At 46.5% G+C, this 12254-nt stretch overlaps 1 protein-coding gene, 1 long non-coding RNA gene and 1 other non-coding gene across 5 annotated transcripts in view; 1 reads left to right on the forward strand and 2 right to left on the reverse strand.

Annotated features, from left to right (window-relative positions):
• Fsd2 (fibronectin type III and SPRY domain containing 2) overlaps positions 1-2820 on the forward strand; it is a 34118-nt gene extending 31298 nt beyond the window's left edge. For both annotated transcript variants that reach the window (XM_087901601.1, XM_087901602.1), the window contains one exon: positions 1283-2820. In XM_087901601.1, the coding sequence (XP_087757727.1) occupies positions 1283-1535 (253 nt within the window). In that variant the 3' untranslated portion in view covers positions 1536-2820. The remainder of the gene's footprint in view (positions 1-1282) is intronic.
• LOC125401055 (uncharacterized) overlaps positions 1-11297 on the reverse strand; it is a 43018-nt gene extending 31721 nt beyond the window's left edge. Inside the window, exons 1-3 of one of the 2 annotated variants that reach the window (XR_015736430.1) lie at positions 11161-11297; positions 9284-9435; positions 6250-6279 (exon numbers count right to left, since the gene is read on the reverse strand). This is a non-coding gene — a long non-coding RNA (uncharacterized LOC125401055). Of the gene's footprint in view, positions 1-5796; positions 6280-9283; positions 9436-11160 lie in introns of those variants that run through there. The other variant, XR_007232204.3, reaches the window with a different exon arrangement.
• Positions 7543-7669, reverse strand: LOC125401136 (small Cajal body-specific RNA 15). Its single transcript, XR_007232220.2, has one exon.
• Positions 11298-12254: the final 957 nt, after the last annotated feature.

Here is a 12254-nt window from a genome sequence, read left to right on the forward strand (position 1 = left end):
CATGAATGGTTGGTTCCGTGTGGATGGAGAAAAAAAAAAGGTCCCGGAGTCCTGGCCAATGCACAAAATGTTTGGACTGACAAAGCCATGGCAGCTACCTTCCTTCACTTGAAAACTTGCAAAACAAAGCACACACGTATGCCCCCATGCACCTCTTATAGGCTGCCTTTAATCTCAGCACTCAGGAGGCAGATGCAGGTAGATCTCTGAGTTTAAGGCCAGCCTGGTCTACAGAGTGAGTTCCGGGACAGCCAGGGCTACACAGAGAAACCATGTCTTGAAAAACCAAAGAGTGGGGAAATGCAGCCTCTGACACTCTTGGGCTTGATGAAACCTGACCATCATGAATAGCAGCTTTCCCGGGAGAGACTTGGTTTAGACTGGACTCTGCTAACCCTCAGAACCCCTTTAGGGATATAAGAATTCTCTGCATACATTTAATCTGAACCAAGAATAAAGATCAAAGGCTTCTTTAGAAAGAACAAGGGTCAGATTCAAAGAGATAAGGGAGGTATGGGAGTTGGGGGGGGGGCAGGAAGAAGGGGCCAGTAGAGGATGATGACAAGGCCTCCATTAGACTCATATTTTTGGTTCATGGTCTTGAGTCCATTAGTAGAGAGAAGGGACTCGTTTGCTGTCTGGTAGCTGCTTAGTTTAAAGACATAAGAAGGTGAAGGAGATGAAACCTGGCTAGCTCATTGACACTTAAGTGTTGATCTAGGAGTCTGAATCAACACTGCGGAAAACACGGCCCTTCAGAGGTCTATGTCTTGTGACTCGGTTTGATTTTGGCCACTTTCCAAAGTACACAGGTTACATAAAAAGTGTACAGGCAGTGCTCAGAACTCACCTGTGACAGCCAGGTGACCACAGCCTCCGGCTTGGGTGCAAATTTAAGAACTGGATGTCATGGAGTCTTGGCTCAGGTTATAGAGAAAGCCTGTTTCTCACAAATGCCCACAGGGCTCCCGTTTCAAATGTCTTTACTCCTAGTGAGTCACGCACTGGATTCAAATTTCCTCTTTCTGTACAATTCTGATGCAGTGGAAGTTCGTGATTCTGTATAAGAGCTTTTTAGGTGCTGAATTTGCTCAAGAAGAAAGTCCGAAACTGTTTTACGACAAATGTTAGCAAATGTTAGCAAAAGCAGTTTGGAAATGTCATGGTAGTCAGGGATTACAAGGGACAAAATTGTAGGGGTATAAATCAAGTCAGTACGAAACACTCTGCAAGCAGCTCCTTGTGGTTTCCAAAGCTTTGTTGTATCAACATTGATTTTCAGGCACCGGTACGAATTTCTGCACGACAGGACAACTCCAGACATAAGAATCACAGTTGCTCCAAAGAAGGTCGGCGTCCTGCTCGACTATGAAAACTCCAGGCTGTCGTTTTTCAACGTGGACATTGCTCAACATCTGTACACATTCAACTGCCAGCTCCACCAATTCGTGCACCCCTGTTTTTCTTTGGAAAAGTCTGGAAGCCTAAAGATCCGCAATGGCATCTCAACGCCAAAGCATGTCACTTTCTTTTAGGTCCTTCTGATTCTGTTGTTTCAAGTCTTTCTGTCCTCCCCTCAACCACCCTCACTTGGCTGGCTGAACTTGGGATTCAAGTTTCCTGCAGCCAGCACAAGCTACAGTTCACACTAGTGTCAGGTAGATGGGGTGCTGGGCCTGTTTCACCTGATAATGGACTCATCCTGGGGGCTGCTCCCTGTGTGATGCTTGGGGAGCCATTATCAGACCAGGCCGTCAGAGAAGGGGTCAGACTCTGAACTCAAAGGGCTCTTGTGGGCTTGAACTGCACTTGTCTGTTTGTGGATATGTAAAGTATTTTGAGTCTCCTAAGCCTATAAACATAAGGATAGGGTCAGGAAGTCATTTGTAAATTATAATTTGTAAGGGTCAAGGCCTCAGCAGCCCCTGCACATTTGTGACGTTTCACTATTTACTGAGAACAGACCCAAGAAGGCAAGAAACCCTGCAGAAATACAAGGAAGTCGGGTACCCATCTCAAGACCACCGTAGTAGGTTGAGTAAGAAGGGCTCATCTGTTTCAATGCTTAGCCATCCAGAGTGCCACTATTTGAGAAGGATTAGCATGATTAGGAGGTGTGGCCTTGCTGGTAGAAGTGTGTCACTGGGGGTGAGCTTTGAGGTTTCAAAAGCCCATGCCAGGCTCTGTCTGTCTGTCTGTCTGCCTGTGGATCAGGATGTCCCCCTCTCTCAGCTACTGCTCCAGGCCCAGTCTGTCTGTCTGTCTGTCTGTGGATCAGGATGTCCCCCTCTCTCAGCTACTGCTCCAGGCCCAGTCTGTCTGTCTGTCTGTCTGTGGATCAGGATGTCCCCCTCTCTCAGCTACTGCTCCAGGCCCAGTCTGTCTGTCTGTCTGTCTGCCTGTGGATCAGGATGTCCCCCTCTCTCAGCTACTGCTCCAGGCCCAGTCTGTCTGTCTGTCTGTCTGTGGATCAGGATGTCCTCCTCTCTCAGCTACTGCTCCAGGCCCAGTCTGTCTGTCTGTCTGTCTGTCTGCCTGTGGATCAGGATGTCCCTCTCTCTCAGCTACTGCTCCAGCGCCATGAGTGCTGCCACGCTTCCTGCCATGATGATGGACTAAGCCTCTGAAACTGTTAAGCCCCCATTACATTTTGTAAGAGTTGCCTTGGTCGTGGTGTCTCGTCACAGCAGCAGAACAGTGACTGAGACAGAAGCGGTACCAGGGCCTGGAGTGCTGCTGTGACGGGCCTGCCCACGCTGCTCGTTGGAGGAATATGGAAGAACTTGGGACTCTGAAATAAAAAAGCGGTTGGACACTTAAGTGGGGCTTAATAGGAGCATGGAAAACAGTGTTGGGAGTGATTTGAACTGTGAGGGCCCAGATCAAAAAGTTCGAGAGGGGATGAACATTAGCAAGTGGCCTAGAGACCATTCTTGTGCTGTTTTGGCAAAGATTGGGGCTGCTTTTTGCCCTTGCACTAAAAATCTGCCTAAAGCTAAACTCAAGTTTTGAATTAAGGATTTAGTAGAGATCTCAAGACAGCTTGGTGTTGACCCTGTTGTGTAACTATTGGTGACTGCTCTTATGCAGATTTTTTACGAAAAGGAGGAAGGGGAGCAAGCAAAGCACAAAATGTACAGTTTGAGGAGAAAAGGAGCACCAGGAAGTGATTGTTAGAGCCAAGTCCTGTGTTCAAGGAGACAAAGCATTTAAGGGAAAGCCCCAAGCTAAATTGAAAGTGGTGATGTCAGGGCAAGAACACACCCAGCTAACAGGAAAGCCTGAACAACAGTGAAGGTCTTCATAGTTAAACAAGAGGGTGATGCTAATGTAAAGAGGGGGCCACGTCCAGCCCCAGCAAGCAGTGGACCTTGGCAGTTTAGCCATTTCTGGCACCAGAGTCAAGAATACAAACGGAGTTGTGGAATCTCCCTCCACAGCTAAGGAATGCCCTGAAGCCAGATGTGTGTCTGGGGTGTCCCTGCAGAGAGACCCAGACAGAGTGTGAAGCTACAAAGGTTGATACCTGATTACCTTGGAAACCAAAATAGGTTGGAGATGCCAGAACCCTGGGATACCTGCCAAGGAGAGCTGCTAACAGGGCGTGGAACCAGCCTAAGAGAGAAGTGTATGTCAGTCAGCATGACTGACAGCGCTGTGCCCAGAGTCTGGACCCCCAAACCAAGAGACCAGATAGATGAAAAAGCAAAAGAGTCCTTTTAATTACAAGCTAACTCAGGTCCATCCGACACAGCTGGTGGAGTAGGCAGGACCCCAGAGCCACAGTGGGGCAGGGAGGGCATTTACTAGGAGCACAGCAAGGGGGAAGGCCCGCGGGTCTTCAAGTCTCTGGATTGGCACACCTTAGGCTGGGGGAACCTGTCCTGGGCTGATTGGTCAGCTGCAGCTGTGGAAAGATTGTTGTTCCTGGAGGCCATCCAGGGGGCAGTTCCTGCGGTCACCATTATCAGTAAAGCCTGTCCAGAGCCTGCCAGCTTACTTCTGATTGGTTCCTTACTACAGGATATCTGGCAGTAATTAGGAGAAGGTCAGGTAAGGTCAGGGGCTTAGCACATCTTGCTGGGTCTTTTCTGCAGCCTGTCATGGCTGCCAAAGTGGGGGCTGAATGAGCATTCTGAAGAATGCTTTGACATTAGACGTGTAGATGAAGAATTTAGTGGGCTCTGCTGGGCTTAGGTCTGGCTTTGGCCCAGAGCTCCTCACTCTGGTCCCTTTCATTCCCTTGGAATGGTAATGTATATTCTGTGCCACTGAATGCTGGAAGGAAGTATGTGATCTGTTTTTATTTTGATTTTATAGATGGTCATAGTTCAGAGACTGCCTTGAAAAAGTTCAGAGGAAACTGAACTTTTAAGTGTTAGGACAGCAGCAGAACAGTGACTGAAACAGCCATCCATCCCTGCGTCTCATAACGAAAGCGGGTAGCAGCATGGCAGGTTCCTCCCAGTGTCCATGTTCTGTAATGCCCTGTCTTCTCCTGCGTGGTGGTCTGACCCCACTCTAGTTCTGAGATTACCTCTAGGATGACTAAAGGTAGGACGGTGTGTGCCTTGTTATAACACAATCTTGTTTACCAATTGTTTACCAATATGTGTAAACAAGCACTTTCATCTAACCACTGTTCTTTGGCCTCATGCTGCTCTTGGTGGTAAAGCCGGCAGGCCTCCTTCAACTATAGCAAAGCACCCAGGGCAGGAAGAAAACCTCATGAGCTAGCGTGAAGGAACGGAGGGCACCTGCGGCTCAGGGGAACATTTCTCACACACACACACACACACACACACACACACACACACACACACGTTGTGAATGGGGTGCTTTCCCTGTGTGCAGAGGAAGGGGCCAGGGATGAGTGGAGTTACGAGGAAGAACATTAGTGATGGTTCATTCTAGGTATTGTCACAAAATGTAAGCAGCCAGATTGGAAACCATCTGACTGCTATTTTGTACCTACTCTGCCTAAAACCTTATATACCGGTTTCCCTTCAAACCAAGAGAAAGTCGTGTTTGTCTCGTCGGGATGTGAGGCATCACAACAAAGCCAAGTGTCAAGTAACAAATGACATACGGTAGTTATGGTGTTTCAAAGTCAAAGCTGGGTCCTCGTGAGAAGAACACGCTCTGGCCAGCAGCTCTCAAGGGTCATTCAGGGACTGTGGACCTGGCTCCCCATCCACATTCCCAATACTTTCACATGTCACAGTCTAGCTCGGGACTCCAGCTGCAGAGCAAGAACTCCTCTTGTAAAACAGGAGACCGTGTTAGTGCCATGTTCTTCAATGCCACCCCACACAAGCAAGCCCTACTCTGACCACCCAGGGTTGAGTTGAAGGGAACTGTCCTTCTCTTTACAACTTTGTTTCCAAGCACACTTCAATTCTAGCATGGTAACAGCTCTCATCTCCTTGCAGACTGTACTAGTGTGAGCAGCAGCTGAGAATCCTGGCTATCACTTGCCCAGAGAGTTTAACAGCTTCTCTGTGTGTGTCCCTGTCTCCCTCTCCCTGTCACACACGTGTGCGCGCGAGCACACACACACACACACACACTCACTCCTGCTCTGCCAACCTGGCCTCTTACCTTACACAGAACTGGCTGAAACGTTACTGAAATACACATGTGTATAGTGAACGGTATTCTCTACTGAAATAGAAACCACTGAATGGGAAATGTGGACCACAGACGTGGCCAGTTTGGCTTCAGAGTTCCAGTGGGACCCCTGGAATGTGTCACAAAGACTACAAACACGGGCAAATAACAAAAACATGACACCTGTTAAGATTTTAAAACTCTTTTAATTTAACAAGATATCTAGATATTTGACATTTAAAATTTACTTAAACTAGAGGTCAGCCAACTTCAAGAATCAGTTACTAACTATAAGGAACCTTTGTTTAAGAATGTCATTATCTTTTTTGTTTGTTTTTTGTTTGTTTGTTTTGTTTTTCGAGACAGGGTTTCTCTGTAGCTTTGGAGCCTGTCCTGGAGCTAGCTCTTGCAGACCAGACTGGCCTCAAACTCACAGATATCCACCGGCCTCTGCCTCCCGAGTACTGGGATTAAAGGCGTGCGCTATCACCACCCGGCTAAGAATGTCATCTTCTTCAAGAGGAAAAGATTGATCCAAAAATAAAGAGAAAATCTGCTAGATTTTGTGATATATTCCAAGTCCTTACAATCCCATGCAGAAGCTGAGGAAACTAAATTTTGACCAAGGGCAGGGCTTACCTCATGTCCATGTTCAGCCTTCTGATAAATCTATTAAAAAAACAAAACAGAAAAACATTAAAAAAAAAATTTTTGTGTGTGTGTTTGAACGTTTCTTTGAGACGATCTCATTATGTAACCCTGGGGGCTTGGAACTTGCTATTTAGACCAGGCTGGCCTTGAACTCCTGCCACCACACCCAATATAGAAAAGCATTTTTTAAAAAAAGACCGCTAAGACCACGACCCCTGAACTGGGCAGATACACCAAACTTCACCTGTTCTTCTCCCAGCTTTCCCCGACTTGCTGTGTAATTCCCATCACACACGTGCTGGACCCTACCTGAGCAAGGGGAACGAGTCTGTAAAGCCTTCACAGGACCGTGGGGGCAGGGGACACGACTGGCAAGCATTTAGTAGCCAGACTATCCGAACGTATCATCTTTAGCAGCAGAATGAACAAGTAGTTAGGAATGTGGGATATAAAACACTACTGACTTTTGGTGAAATTAAACACCAAATTAAACAGTTTTATTTACAGAATTATTATTATTGTTGTTGTTTGTTGTCATTGATGGTAGTGGTTTGGTTTTGGTTGTTTGAGACAGTGTCTCACTAGGCAGCTCAAGCTGACCTTGCATGTGAAGCAAGCCTCCTGGCTCAGCTTCTCACACGAGCCACTGTGAATGGCAAAAAGTGCTGTGTGTGACAGACTCCTGAGGCTGGTGAGATGGCTCAGCAGGTAAGGTTTGGTGCCAAACCCGATGATCTGAGTTCAACCCCCAGAGCCCATGTGATGAAGAAAGAATCTGCAAGTTGTCCTGTAAACTTCATGTGTGTACCACAGCACAGAAACCCCTCCTCACCCCGTCCCACACAACAAAGTAAAAATAAGTAACAGTCTCCCTGCTGGCTTGAACGATGGCAATCAATTAAACATGTGTAATAAAATATTTCTGTAGCATGTACTTGGCTGTCAGTACAAAACAGAACCAGTTTCTTGGCAGTTGGCATTTTCAACTTCTCACCCTCAAATCTGGTAAAGCCGCCGCCCGACGTGACTCACTTACCAGAGGCTGTGCACAGCACAGTTCACCCTGGTGTGGCACTCTGTGGGTGATACCACCGTTTTTGGATTCTTAGAGCCTGCACTATAGGAAACGTCTCTCAGCTTTCTAAAAGCCCCCGTGTGAGCTCCAGGCCCCTTCCTATCACTAGTAGAGGGAGACTGTGTTCACTATGGTTCTCCCCACTGCTCTCATCTATCCGTTCCCGCCAACTCTTTCCTGTGGTAAGGCTGCAGAAAGTAGGGAATGACTGTTGGTAGATAAGTAGGTCTTGAATTTATTTTGCAAACAAGACCTGTTCTATCTACCTTTTCATTTAGGAGGCTAAAGGCAGGGTCAGCTTGACTTCAAGGACTCTGTTTCCTTAGTCTCCAGAACAATATGATTAAATCTACCATTTAAGGCATTATTATTCTTTAGCTGGGAATGCCTGTAACCTCAGAACTTGGAAGGTAGTGGCACTAGGATCAGAAGTTCAAGGTCATCCTCAGCTACATAGCAAAGCCTGGGCTTCATGAGACCCTATTTGAAGAAATTAAACTAAAAGCGAGGCATAGTGGCTCACCTCTGTAATCTCAGCACTGAGGAGGCTCAAGTAGGACTGTTTAAGTTTAAGGCTAATCTGGACTACAAACCTGTTCTTAAACCACTATTCTTAAAATGTCTTTTTTTTTTTTTTTTTTTTTTGGTTTTTCGAGACAGAGTTTCTCTGTAGCTTTGGAGCCTGTCCTGCAACTAGCTCTTGTAGACCAGGCTGGTTTCAAACTCACAGAGATCCACCTGCCTTTGCTTCCTGAGTGCTGAGATTAAAGGCATGCGCCACCACCACCCAGCAAAATGCCTAGATATTAAAGAAAAGATAATTCATAACTTTAGGCTTTAAGAGATCTGAACAGGGGCTAGAGAGATGACTCAGAGGTTAAGAGCATTGCCTGCTCTTCCAAAGATCCTGAGTTCAATTCCCAGCAATCATATGGTGGCTCACAGCCATCTGTAATGGGGTCTGGTGCCCTCTTCTGGCCTGAAGGCATACACACATAAACAGAATATTGTATACATAATAAATTAATATAAAAAAAAAGAGATCTGAACATTGCAGACAAACTTCCCTTACTGCCAGTGGCTAACAGAGCTAAATAAAGGCAACCGTTTGCCAGTTAGCATCTGTCATTAGCAAGGAGGTACCTATGACCTGGTACCATGGCCACTCAACAGAGCTGATGCTGCACGGTTCTTGTTCACTGTGGCCCATCACATCACTGTGAGCTGCCGCCAACAATCCTGGAAAAAAACGAGACTCAACTCACAGCTGGACTACTGTTCTTCCTATTCTCGACTCTGACAGAATCTGGTTTCTCTGATGTTTTCACTTAGTCAAACTTGGTAGACTAAAACCTCCATTTATTTGAGTTTTTAGAATTAAACAGGTTACAGTTGATTCAAACAACATGCAGTGACGAAGCCAAAATACTTCCACAGTATGAACTAGAACCCGAATCTGCCCCCTCACCATCTCCGAGCCTACATTTGGATCTTTTCCCCAAAGGGAATCTTAAGAGGTGTAAACAGACTGGTCTGGAGACAGTGATGTAACACACCCCCTGGGAAAGCTCCCAGCCAACAAAACTCGAGCTTCCCAGTTTTCTTATTTAACAGGAACATGCTGTTTAGAAACGGCCTGCCCCTCATTTTGCCACCTACTCTACTTCCTTCCATATCCCAAACATTAATCTGAAGCGGGGAGAAGTAGCAAGTGAGAAGGAAGAAACAAGAAGCAATACCCAAAAGGATAGACAGCATTCTGCAAAAGTCAAAAGATACTCAATACTGTCCTTTTGCCATTTATACTTTATAAACCATCAACTGATTCCTAGATACCTAGAGTGGACCTGGTCCTCTCCGTTCTCCTAATGCTCGCATGGCTCAGAATCACTTCTGGGATGCACAGCCTAATTCCCACCTCTCTCCAGTTACAGGACACACACTCACCGTTTACAGAACACTGGAGCGAGGATACTGCAACCACTGGCTTGTGTCTGCTCCCCTTGAATTATGCATATCAAAGGCATGGTTGTGGCTGCGTAATCTCTCAATGCTCAGAGCATGAGAACAACTGCTCTCTGCATTCAGGGAACTCATACCTGAAGAGAGAAAGAAGACATCAATTATCTTACATATCGACGGTAAAGCTTTCTCATCAGAAATCAAAGAGCTGTCAAGTGTATGTTCCTGGGGGCTGTGGAATGAGGTTAAAAACATAGGCCAATAGTTCTCTTCTGCCCGAATACACCTAGGGGCTTGACATAGTCCCATTAGTAACTGTGGTGACTTCTAATTTGCACAGCAGGAGTGTAGAAGAGCCGAGGGTGGGGTGGATGTGGTGTACAATGACTCCCCCACTTCCGTTACTAAGAAAACTCCAACACTCACATTCAATACTTGGTATAGTTTTAACTATTCCTAAAATAGCCCAGAGAGCTATGATCTGCTATTTTAAATTCTCTGAGTCATAAATTTGATTCATAATCCCTGGAGACCAGTGTGTCCAAGTTGCTCCTGATCCCCACCAAGTTTAACTACCTGCCATACATTTTGAGCACCGCACAACAGTATGGCTATCTCCTAGTTTACTACAGAGAACAAAGTCCTTGTTCTCCCCTCCTCCCCACCTTTCATGCCTGGAATCAAGCCCAGGGTCTTGTCCACACAAGGTACCCACCTTACCAGAGCTACATCCTCAGGCCAATATAAGCAACTTTACCTACTTACATAACGACTGCAGTCAGTAATAGGTGTTTTTGTACAGTTAATTATCAATTAGAAATTCATGAGCATTTAAAGAGAGAAGGGACGTGTCAGTGGAACAGCAACAGACAGCTGGTTACTGGCAGAAGGTAAGAGACAGCTAACTGGCCAACAGAATGAGCAGAAATGAGAACTGCCTGTTGTTGGTCCACATCCCAACTCAGTGAACTGGTAAGTCTCTAGAAATAGGTCTGAGCCATGTCCTTAAAATTCCTAGCAGGAACGACAGGCAACAGGATTTTTAAAGAAAATACAAAATGTAAGCCCATTTGTATTCTTGTGTCTAGAATTATACAGCGTCTAGAGATGCAATACTGTGGATATTATGACATTTTCAGGTGATACTTCTACCCATGTCACAATTCAACGGTAACCATTTACCTACATAATAAAGTCATTCATTGTGAGCAACACGATGTGGGTGCTGGGAAATCAAATCCTGATCCTCTGCCAAGAGCCACAAATGTTCTTCACTACTGAGCCATTAAACTAGTATCTAGATGCACCTCACCACTCTCTTCATTCCTTCACGTCTCCAAGCTCCTACCCAGACACCCACACCATCTTAAAGCAACTGAAAAACAATCTGCATAGACTACAAGAATTGTAAGCTGGAAATGGAATGAGATGTTGGTCGTGACTCCATCCTTCACACCGTGCGACTTCCCACCAGTCTCCTTCCTGCTCTTCAGTAGAAGCTGAAAGATGATGTATTATCAAGACGTCTTCGTTCCACTTCTAACATCAAATGACTTTGTTGACATTCAAGAAGCTTAAAAATCACCAACTCCGTGTGCGCGCGCGCATGCGCTTCAAATTCCTGCCACAGGTGATTCCTCAAACAAGAGTCATCGATTCGGAATTTGTAGAGCCGATATTCATCAGCTCTGTGAATGTGAATATGTACGTGTGTATGCATGTGTGTGTGCTTAACTAAACTTCAGTCTGTGTGAGCACGTATTTCTTCTTGCACATCTACCCACCACCGCAGTCCCGCTCTTTCAAAAGAGATGGAGAAAACAAAAGCAGAGAGAAGTAGGACCGACGCCCGGGTAGCTTACCCATCTCTTCTACTCCCATTCCTCTGACGACAGTCAACCTACTGGGACCCCAAGGACGCCTACGGCAACAGACACTAGCCCAACTTCACGCGACAAAACCCACCAGCATCAGGTGCCTGGCTCCCGGTCGCAACTTCTCTTTCCTTCCGGTGGAAAAATCAACCCACTTCCGGTCTCGGGGCGTGGAGAAGAAGTCCCGCCTCACGCAGCATCGCCGCCAATCACAGTCTTGCTGCTTTGCCACAGGGCACCGAAACTCTCGGACAGACTTGTGGTTTCTGGTTGGATGTTGGAGAGAGGCTTCATGGCTTCAGGGTGTTACTCTCTGCTCCCCTTGCAGTTGCCATCTCTGGGGCTGCAACCTCCCGCCCCGCCCCGGCGACCCTCCTTGCGGCCTTGCGCCACCCAGCCCAGGCTGTTAAGCTTCTTCGTGTTCAGTCTTGCCATCCTGCTTATCCGGCGCTGCCTGCACTGCACCTCAGTAGGGCATCTTCTAGGTAGCCTTTTTTTCTTCCCGTGGTTGCAAGTCCCTGCATCTTCACCGAGGAAGGGACGGAGAGCACCCTGGCCTTCCTTGTTCAGGGACGTGGTAATTTTGAGTCTTTAGATGACAAATAAAATAATTTTTGGCTTAGTTTCCTGTGGGACGGCCCCAAGAAGACCTCAAATGCTGAGAAGCTTAAACAACAGACTTATGGGACATTTGCGCCTGGGTAGAGCCAGGCTTCCTCTGTCGTTTTGAATAGAGTTCTATGCTTTTTCTTAGTTTCCGGTGGTTGCTAGAATCATGCGTGTACAGTGTTTTGGAGCAACATCGCTCCGTTCTGTTGTCAAACGGTGCTCTCCCTAGTTCTCTTTGTTTCTGTGTCTTATAAGGACACCAATCCTACTGGATGGAAAACCCATCGTGTTCCAGTATTACACATGTGCAGTGTGGCCTTATTTCCAGAAGTTCACACTGTGAGACATCAGCTCCGGAGGCAGCACTAGCTACCCCAGTAAGTTGTCAGAGTTCTCCAGGAATATGCAAACCAAAACTGGTTGTAGGAGTGAATTCAAACGAAGTTCCTCTCGATCCTTGAAGTTTGGGGCCA

This window comes from Myodes glareolus, chromosome 24 (assembly GCF_982192425.1).
Source record: "Myodes glareolus chromosome 24, mMyoGla1.1, whole genome shotgun sequence".
In the NCBI taxonomy this organism is placed as follows: domain Eukaryota; kingdom Metazoa; phylum Chordata; class Mammalia; order Rodentia; family Cricetidae; genus Myodes; species Myodes glareolus.